The sequence below is a fragment of the Muscardinus avellanarius genome (genome assembly GCF_963383645.1).
Source record: "Muscardinus avellanarius genome assembly, chromosome: 10".
NCBI classification, from domain to species: domain Eukaryota; kingdom Metazoa; phylum Chordata; class Mammalia; order Rodentia; family Gliridae; genus Muscardinus; species Muscardinus avellanarius.
The window spans coordinates 28,574,285-28,584,734 of record NC_137796.1 but is presented as its reverse complement, the minus strand read 5'-3'; the positions used below and the strand labels follow the sequence as shown (position 1 = coordinate 28,584,734).

The 10,450-nt window shown below is 39.8% G+C and overlaps 1 protein-coding gene across 1 annotated transcript in view; it reads left to right on the top strand.

Annotated features, from left to right (window-relative positions):
• Positions 1–443: 443 nt before the first annotated feature.
• The window catches only part of RSPRY1 (ring finger and SPRY domain containing 1), a gene marked incomplete at both ends in the record, with an annotated part of 39,235 nt that continues 29,228 nt past the window's right edge, over positions 444–10,450 (top strand). The window contains 3 exons of the mRNA XM_080703284.1: positions 444–793; positions 7,129–7,181; positions 9,961–10,073. Of these exons, the coding sequence (XP_080559410.1) occupies positions 444–793; positions 7,129–7,181; positions 9,961–10,073 (516 nt within the window). The remainder of the gene's footprint in view (positions 794–7,128; positions 7,182–9,960; positions 10,074–10,450) is intronic.

Genomic DNA, 10,450 nt, shown 5'->3' with positions numbered 1-10,450 from the left:
AAGGCTGATTTTAAACCTGTGATCTTCCTAGCTCAGCCTCCTAAATACTAGGATTAGAGGTGTGTTCTACCATCCCCAGCTTTAACTTTATAACATCGTGATGAAAAGGATTTATTGCAAAGTCTGTTGTCTAAAGATACTTCTTTGTGTTAGGAACCTATAAAACAATTAAGGATGATTCTTCATTGTAATCTGAATGTCTATAAAACCAAGCCAGGATAGTTTGATGAATTGAGTGGCCAAGAATCTTCTACTCACATTCCTTTTATTTTCCTTCCTTTCTTTTAGAATTGCCGGTGGATGACCAGGATTTTCCTTAGCTGATAATGTTGGAGATTAGCTCTGCAACTTTCTTTGGCATTCAGTTGTTAAAAACAAATAGGATGCAAGTTCCTCAACTCCAGATTATGAAAACAGTACTTGGAAAACTGAAAACTATCTAAATGATTGTGTTTGGTTGGGCCGTGTTCTTAGCAAGCAGAAGCCTTGGCCAGGGTCTGCTATTGACTCTCGAGGAGCACATAGCCCACCTACTGGGGACTAGAAGTGCCACTCTTACCATGGGTAATTCCTGTATCTGCCGAGATGACAGTGGAGGAGAAGACAGTGTTGATACTCACCAGCAACAAGCTGAGAACAGTGCAGTCCCCACTGCTGACACAAGGAGCCAACCCCGGGACCCTGTCCGGCCTCCAAGGAGAGGCCGAGGACCACATGAGCCAAGGAGAAAGAAACAAAATGTAGATGGACTAGTGCTGGACACACTGGCAGTAATACGGACCCTTGTAGATAAGTAAGTATCTGGCTCACAGTCACCTCCATTGTAATGGGAAGTGTTCTGCCAGGAACCATGGCTTTTGGACTCATTTTGTTCATTTAGGATTTATCTACCAAGGCTTCTGCTCTTAAGGCAAGGGAGAATATTTTATTTCTCCTCAGAGTAAATTATAAGGTTGCAAATTTTTTACTTGCTATCATCTGTTCCTGTCTGGAAATGTTTAAACACAGAAATAAGGAATATACTAAGTGTGGAGTAAGTTTTGTGTTGCTGTCTACAGTAGGATATGATTTGATGAAGACTCGCTGTTACTGTACTTGCCTACCTGTTCCACTGACTAGACATTGAAGATGAGTTGTTTTATCAAGAGCCTGGCTGCATGCAAACTTGTTAGCAACTTCAGGACCAAGGTCAAGGGGAGTTATCCTCCTTCATAATGTATTTACTGGGTCCTCCTAGATTCATTGGGGAACCTTGTAAGTTGAAACTGCAGAGCACACCTGTACTTGTTTTTCTTTCCCCCCACTTTGTCTGACTTGAAGTACAAAAGTCTCAGATTGAATAACAGTGAAATTAAAGAGCATTGTTCAACTTTTAAAAACATGCCAACCTAAGGTTGTTTAGTAGTTAAGAGCACAAATTTTAGAAACACTATGGACGGGGTTCATATTTCCAGCCCAGCCATTTACCAGCTGTCCAAAATTTTGTCAGTTACTTTTTAAGCCTCAGATTTCTCATGTACAAATGGGAATGCTTTTCTTACATGAATGATTATATGCTTTATACAAAACAGTTGTTCAGTTGATGATAGTGGTTTTGTTGTTGGTTTTTTCAGGATCTTTTGTTTTGTTTTGGTACTGGGAATTGAATCCAGGGGCATTCTACACCTGACCTACACCCTCAGCCCTTTTTCTCATTTAGGTTACAACAGCCTAGCTAAGTTGCTGAGGGTCTCATTTCAGTTGCCAAGGCTGACCTTAAACCTGCAGGCATGTGCCTCTATGTCTGTCTTGATGGTAATTTTTTTTTTTTTTGGCAGTATTAGGGATGGAACCTAGTGACATTCTACCTCTGAGATACACCCCCAGCCTGATTTTTTATTCTTTATTTTGAAACAGGGTCAAATGGCCTCACTAAGTAGCGAGGCTGGTCATGAATCACAATCCTTCTGTCTCAGCCTCCCTAATGCTGGGATTATAAGCGTGCGCCACCATGCCTGGCTTTGATAGGAGTAACTTTTTTTTTTTTTTTGAGGTACTGGGGATGGAACCCAGGGGCATTCTACCCCCAGGCTATACTCCCAGACCTATTTTATATTTTATTTGGAAACAGAGTCTCACTAAGTTGCTGAGACCTCACTTAAGTAGCTGAGGCTGGCTTCAAACCTGTGCAATCCTCCTGTTTCAGCTTCCCAAGTGCTAGGATTATAAGTGTGTGCCACCATGCCGGCTCTGATGGTATTAATTTTTAAATATTTATTTCTGGGTTATTTTTGCTTCAGGTCCTGCTAGTAAGTATAAGAATATAAATATTTGATAATCATATTGCTAAAAACCTAGTTTTGTTTGAATCCTCAAAAATTACAGCATAAAACAGTACATATCCATGCATATATAAACAAATCCGTAGAGCTATATTGGACTCTTCTACAAAATACTGGTTTGTTAGTCTTCAATAATAATCGTTTTTTAAAAAAAGAAAGATTCCAGCTGACATGATGATGTACACCAATACTTGGGAACCTGAGATGAGAGGGTCGCGGTTTGGAGACAGCCTCAGCAACCTAGCAAGACTCTCAGCAACCTAGTGAGATCGTTTTAAAACAAAAATTAAAAGACGGTTGGGGATATAGCACAGAGGTAGAATGCGCCTGGGTTCAATACCCAGTACCACAAAAGGAAAAAAACAATAAAACATTCCTCAAGCTGTAAAACTGTAATGAAAAGTTATTCTTTCCTAACAAAGAAGCAAACCACAGCAATGTTAAAAAAAAACAACAGGTGCAAAATAGACTTTGTCATATTTTCAGTGATTAAGGGATTATGGGAGCACTGTAAGAGCCTTACTTCCAAGTTCCAGAAAAGCAGTTCACATTCTAAGTGACCTTGTTGATGTAGCACATAATTCACTTAAGTGAGGCAGGTGCGGGGCATTTGAGTAACAGGATAACTTTTACTTTAAATGAGTTTTTACAAAATGATAGGTATAATTCTTCTTAGAATGGAAAAATGAAGCAGTATGGAGCCAATAGGAAAGAGACATGTTGAATAAGATAATGGCAAAACAGTTTCGTTTATAAACATGAATGTGTAGATTATTGACCTATAAAATTCATAGAGCTGTTAAACAAGAAAGATAGAAGAGGCGGGCTTACCAAAGAGTATATCTAATTGGATACATGCCAGTTCTGGAATTATAAATTACCTGTATTTATTGTCCTCTTGTTGTTTACTCAGGAAAGGGTAACGCTGATAAGAGAGTATCATTCCCAATGCCATAATGAGAGGGTTGCTATAGAAAAGAGTTGCTTGGTTTTGGTTCCTAGTTTTCTCTGACTTTATTTTGAAATAAATTGCCTATTTGCAGCATGCCCCTATAGCAAGCTTTATTTTCTCTTCATGTACGCAAAGTTTTTTGTTCTTGTTTTACTGTGTTGTAGTGGTTATATGATTTTAATCCTATGTACTTTCAATCTAAAGTCATGTTCCTCAGTCCTGGAAATTACTCAGGCATTATCTCTTTGAATGTTGGTTCTTGTTTCTGAGTAAATCCCTGAATACTCTTCTAATTCATTAATTTCTCTTTATGCCAGATCTGAAATTATATCATGTTTTGACTACTAGTAACTATGTCATGTCTAGTATTTCTAATCTTTTCTTTCCCTTTAATTCATAGCTGCTTGTTTGATTTGCCTTTTCATTTCATCTATTTTTATAGTTGTTTTATCTCCAAATACACTAATTTATAAATGATTTTAAGATCTATTATTTGTATATTTTTTTGATAGTGACTCAGATTGTTAATGGCGTTAATGATACTCGTAAGTGCTTTGAAGTTCAATTTGCAGGCTCTTCTGTTTTTATATTCATTCTTTTCAGTGCTGGGGGTCAAACCCAGGGACTCACACGTGCATGCTAGACAAGAGCCTTACGTCTGAGCTACGTTCTCAGCCCGCGGACGTCTCTCTCAATAGAGTTGTTTCCTCACTTGTGCTGGTGCCTGTGTGCCACCGTGTGCCAGCTCCTTCACACGTGCCCTCGTCTCGCACCTTCGCGCGCTCTTTCTAAATGAACCTAAAATTGAAATTGTAGTTCTGAATTTCTGACCCACTATAAGCTATAAGAAACCCACTTTCCGCTGCATTGTCTTTTACTGTCTCTGGAGACTTGCACATTATACCTGTTATAGTTGTCATCCATAACCTTTTCAGCTCCTCTCCCCCGCCCCATTTACTCTGTGTATCTGCCCTGGACCTTCTCTAGGTGGAGTTTTGGTCCCATTACTTTACAAGCAGCTCAGAGCTCCCACTTTCCTCTCCAGTTCCTGATCTGCAACCCAGTAATCCTCTGACTTAGCTTCTACCTTCCACCACATTTTCTGTTCCATAAGAGAGTTCATCTGTTCTTTGAGTATAAAATGTTTGTGTCCATTAAGTACCTTTTTTGTGTATGTGCTGGTGATTGAACCCAGGGGCTTTCTACCTCTGAGCTACATATACCCCCAGCTTTACTTTTTTTTACTTTGAAACAGAGGCTCCCAAAATTGCTAAAGTTGGCTTTGAACCTGCAATCCTCTTGTCTCAGTCTCCCAAGTACTGGGATCACAGGTTTTGTACCACCACACTTGATCATTAAGTTTTTTTTGTGTTTTGTTTTTTGTTTTGTTTTTTGTTCTGGAAGTTGAACTCAGAGATGTCTTACCTCTGAGCTACACCTCCAGCCCTATTTTTAATTTTGAAACAGGGGCTCACTAAGTTGCTGAGGCTGGCCTTGAACCTGTGATCCTTCTGTCTCAGCCTACCAGGTACTAAGATTACAGGCATGAGACACTATGCCTAGCTTAAGTACCTATTTATAGAATTAAATTACTTTTGTTTCTCATTGGTTGCTAACTCTTTGTTGTGCTTTATTATTTCCCCCTTCTTTTCCAGTCTCTTGCTCCTCTCCATCACCTACCTCTAGATATTTGTAGGTAGCAATTCTAGTGAATTTTAAATGTGTTTTCCCTTATAGTCCTAGCTACTCAGCAGGTTGAGGTGGGAAAATCATTTAAGCTCATGAGTAAGATATGTTCTTCCAGTTTTCCCACCATGTCTGTTTATGTCTATATTGGAAAAATACCTATATAGAGAGGTATGAATGGTTTTTTAAATTTACGTAACTGCTTTAGTTATATAAACCTCTGTGTTTTTAACTTCTCTCAGCATTAATTCTAGACCTATGTTGCTATGTGTAAATTTACAACTGCTTTTGACTGCTACAGAGTGTTCTTTCTTATGCTTGAAAGTACCATGTTTTGTTACCTTTTCCTCTGCTCACTTAGGTTACTGCCAAATTTTTGGTTCTACAAATAACCCTGTGGTGACCAGCACAAATATGCATCAACTTGTGAACCTATGTAAAAGTTTCTCTAGAAATATTTGTTTGTGGTACTGAGATTGAAATCCCGGGCATTCTACTTCTGAGCTACACCCCCAGCCCTGTTTCATTTTTATTTTGAAACGTTATCACTCGGTTGATGAGTCTCACTACTTGCTGAGGCCGTCCTCAAACCTGTAATCTTCCTATTGACGTCTCACAAGTACTAGGATTACAGGTGTGCGCCACCACACCCGGCTCTAGAACTGATGAATCTATGCACACTTAGTTTCATTGATGCCAGATTATTCTTTGGGAGTGTTTACATCAGTCAGTTATATTGTTTTAAAACATTATAAAGCTTTTAAAAACTCTTTAAGTCAAAATTTTCTCTTAGTTTGAAAGGATACAAGATATGTCAAGGAGCACCTAGTGAGTGAGAAAAACGTAGCTATTTCTATATCACAAGATTATTCTGAGGATGAAATGATTTAAGACAATAGTTTTAATGTTTTTTTTACAACAGTAAACAGAGATCCAAAATATGTAAACAAATAAGAGACAAGTCCTTCAGCAGTTAGAATTGCCATTGTTTCCAGGACTTGGGAGGCTGAGACAAGAGGATTGCAGGTTCAAAGCCAGCCTCCACGACTTAGGTTCTCAGCAACCTAGCAAGACCCCGTTTCCAAATAAATAAATAAATAAATAAATAAATAAATAAATAAATAATTGGGCTGAGGGTATAGCTTGGAGGTAAAATGCCTTTGAGTTCCATCCATAGTGCCAAACACACACACACACACACACACACACACACACACACACACAGAATTAATTATCATTGTTTGATGGAAAATTTTTAATATTGAAGTTCCCCTGAAGCACCTCCTTAGGATTTCTGAACTCCATTTGAAAACTCATGGAATTAAGGTATCTAGTACCATTTTAAACAAGTGTTTAGAATATTAAAGCTTCTTGATTAAGCTTGGTTTCCTTGTCTTATAATACAGTTTCATAAAGTGTAAGCATGCAACCATGCAGCCAGAACAGTGCCGCATGCCTGGAATCCCAGTACTTGGGAGGATAAATTAGGAAGATCACAGGTTTGAGGACAGCCTCAGCAACATAGTGAGACTCAGCAACCTAGCAAGACCATGTTTCAAAAATAAAAGAGGGCTACAGGTATAGGTTGAAGGTAGAATGCCTTTGGGCTCAATCCTTAGTTACACACACACACACACACACACACACACACACACACACACACATGCCAAAAAAAAAAGAAAAGAAAAGAAAAGAAAAAAGTTTAAGCATGCAGTGATATTTCCAAGAAGAAAGCTTTCAAGTGAAGATGTTTATGTGGTCCTTGGTCCCCTCGGTGAGGATTGCCCCTCCCACCCTGTCATTTGATTGAGGTAAGAATGAGGACAGTGATGCCGACCTCCTGGCTCGTCTCAGCTGGCACTGGGCCTCAAGAGGTGGAGCTGAGTGGAGACTCTGGTCTCCAGCATCAGCCTGTACCTCAGGCCCGCAGTGGTCCGCCTGTGCTCATCAGCCCATCTTGATGGGCAGCGCCCATGGACAGGAGACGTGTGGTGTATGTTTGTTCTTACAGGTTGTAGTTCTGGTTTTCTCTTCCATCTGTGCCCTACATTCATTCCTACTCATTTTTTTTTTCTTTCTCTTCCTACCCTCTCACACTTCCAGTTCAAATTTTTCTTTGGAATTGTCATTTCTTCCTCAGGTTTAATGTCTTGAATGTTTGTTTTTCAGTGATCAGGAACCTCCCTATTCAATGATTACATTACATGAAATGGCAGAAACAGGTATTTTTAAAGTTTTGTTTTTAATCCTTCCTAGTGAATTAATAATAATGAAAAATAGTGCCACTTTTTTAAGATTAAAGATTTCAAAAATACCCATACCCAACAAAGGAAAAGTTCATAGTGTGTGGAAATTTCCCTGTGAACATTTAATAGACACTGTGTGTTATATCCTGAATATTCAGCTGCATATCTTGGCAATGCTTTATCTCGTTTGAAATTGGGGAAGACGCTGGATGTCGTGGTGCACGCTTGTAATCCCAGCATTTGAGAGGCTGAGACGAGAGGATTGCACAGATTCAAAGCCAGCCTCAGCTATTTAATGAGGCCCTTTGCAACTCAGTGAGACTCCATTTCAAAATAAAGAATAAAAAATAGGGGTAGGGTGGCACTCAGAGGTAGAATGCCCCTGGGTTCCGTCCCTAATACCGCAAAAAATAAATAAATAAATAAATTGCAAAAGAAAAAGAACTTGGGGGTCACTTACAGACAGGTCTTTGACCATAACTGCCCTAGAATATAAAGGGTAATTTTCTTTTGTCCCTCAATTTCCTAAATATCATTCTGAAAATCGAGCCAACTGCTAAGTATACTTGGTTTTCCTCTGTCAATTTCTATATATTAAATAAGATGCTTGAAACTTTTAAATCATAATTTATTTATTTATTTTATTTTATTTTATTTGCGGGTTTGGGGATGGAACCCAGGGGCATTTGACCTCTGAGTTATACCCTCTGCCCTGTTGCCCTATTTTTTAATTTTTTACTTTTGAAACAGGGTCTCACTAAATGCAGAGGGCCTCACTAAGTAGCTGAGGCTGTCTGCAAATCGCGATCCTCCTGTCTCAGCCTCCCGAATGCTGGGATTACAAGTGTGCGCAGCCATGTCCGGCTTTTAAATCATAATTCGAGAACCCAAGACTATATTTTTTTTGGGGGGGTCGGTCTGGGGATGGAACCCAGGAGCATTTGACCTCCAAGCTACACCCTTTGCCCTATTTTTTATTCTTTATTTTGAAACAGGATCTCACTAAGTTGCAAAGGGCCTCACTAAGTGGCTGAGGCTGTCCGCGAACCGCGATCCTACTGTCTCAACCTCCCAAATGCTGGGATTACAAGCATGCACCACGACGCCAGCATCCAAGACTATACTTAAGGGAGTGTATATGCATGTGCGGCATATACTGGGGATTGCACCTACAGGTGTTTTACTACTAAGAAATACCCCCAAACAATTTTATTTATTAGGCAGAGTCTCACTAAGTTGCCCAGCCTTGCCTCAAATTTGCAATCTTCTTACCTCAGCCTCCAAAGTTGCTAGGATTATAGGCTTGTACCACTGTGCACAGCCCATAGCTTAAATTTTCTCCAAATAAAGATGCCCCCAAATTTCCAGACACCTGTAACAAGATTATTTACTCTACCATGACAACTAGCAATTGATGATTATTTCCATGTCAAATATTAGCTGTTTGAAAGCTATAGAATAAACCAGATATAGTGGTGTACTCTTGCAATCCCACTATTCAGGAGACTGAGATGGGAGGATCTCAGGTTTGAGGGCAGCCTCCTCAAATAATGAGACTCATCAACCTAGTGAGATCCTATTTCTTTCCTTTTCTTTTCTCCCCCCCCCCCCCCCAGTACTGGGGATGGAACCCAGGGCATTCTATCTACGAGCTACGCCCTCAGCCTTTTTTTTTTTTAAACAGGGTCTCACTGAGTTGCAAACTGCCTAAGTAGTAGCTGAGACTGTCTGTGAACCATGACCCTCCTGTCTCAGCCTCCCAAGTGCTAGGATTACAAGTGTGTGTCACCAGGCTCGGCTGATCCTATTTCTAAACAAAAAATTGAAGGCCGGGTGTGGTGGCACATGCTTGTAATCCCAGCATTTGGGAGGCTGAGACAGGAGGATCACACAGGCTCGAAGCCAGCCTTAGCTATTTAGTGTAGCCCTTTGCAACTCGATGAGACCCTGTTTCAAAAAATAAAGAATAGCCGGGCGTGGTGGCGCACGCTTGTAATCCCCGTGCTTGGAAGGTGGAGACAGGAGGATCGCACAGGTTTGAAGCCAGCCGCATTGGTTTAAGAGACCCTGTTTCCAAAAATAAAATAGGTCTGGGAGTATAGCCTGGAGGTAGAAGGGCTTCCAGGAACCCCAGTACCACCAAAAAAGAAAATAAAGAAAAGAAAAGAAAGAAAGAAAAAGGCTGGGGGTGTCACTTGGAGATAGAATGTCTCTGGGTTCTATCTCCAGTGATACACACACACACACACACACAAATTTAAAAATAAAAAAAATAAAAAATTAAGTAAAAACAGCTAGAGTGTAGCCCAGAGGTAGACTGCCTCTGAGTTCCATACAAAGTAACACAAACACACACACACACACACACACACACACACACAAATTTAAAAATAAAATAAAAAATTAAGTAAAAACAGAGTGTAGCCCAGAGGTAGACTGCCTCTGAGTTCCATACAAAGTAACACACACACACAACACACACACACACACACACACACACACACACACACACACACGACTCTCAGAAACCTAGTAACACCCTGTTTCAAAACAAAAATAAAAAGGGCTGGGAGCGCAGCTCAGAGTAGAATACCCTTGGGTTCAATTCCCAGTCCCTGCCACACACGCTACAGAATGAAGACCTACAATGTTTCTCTGTCAATGTGAAATCCCCTCGTGTGCCTCTATAAGTTATGTTTTTTTACATTTTCAGAATAGTCAACTCCAGTATTTAATTTTCTTAATTTGCTCTTAGATGAAGGATGGTTGGATGTCGTCCAGTCTTTAATCAGAGTTATTCCATTGGAAGATCCCCTGGGACCAGCTGTGATAACATTGTTACTAGACGAATGTCCATTGCCCACTAAAGTAAGTCAGCACTAACCTATTGTGAAGCCTTCGTCTCTGTTTAGTCACAAAGAGCATTTGATGCCATAGGTTTTCATGTATTGAGATCTGTCTTATTCAGTGTTGATTTCACTAGTTTATCACTAGTGACGTGCTTTATCAGTAGCATACTCCAGGGCTCTCGTTTACAATGTTTAAAATGTTAAAATGAAAGCATTTATATCTGCAATGGCAATCTTTGTTTGGGAACTAGAAGAAAATGTTCAGTTCCTAAGCTGATTTTCTTATCTTTCTCTGAGCAAATTTCTTATAACAGTTTTCAATTAAGAGGAAAAAAATTTGAAAGCACTTCTGAGTCTTACTGAAATATATTAGGCATTGGTGTAACCTTTACTATG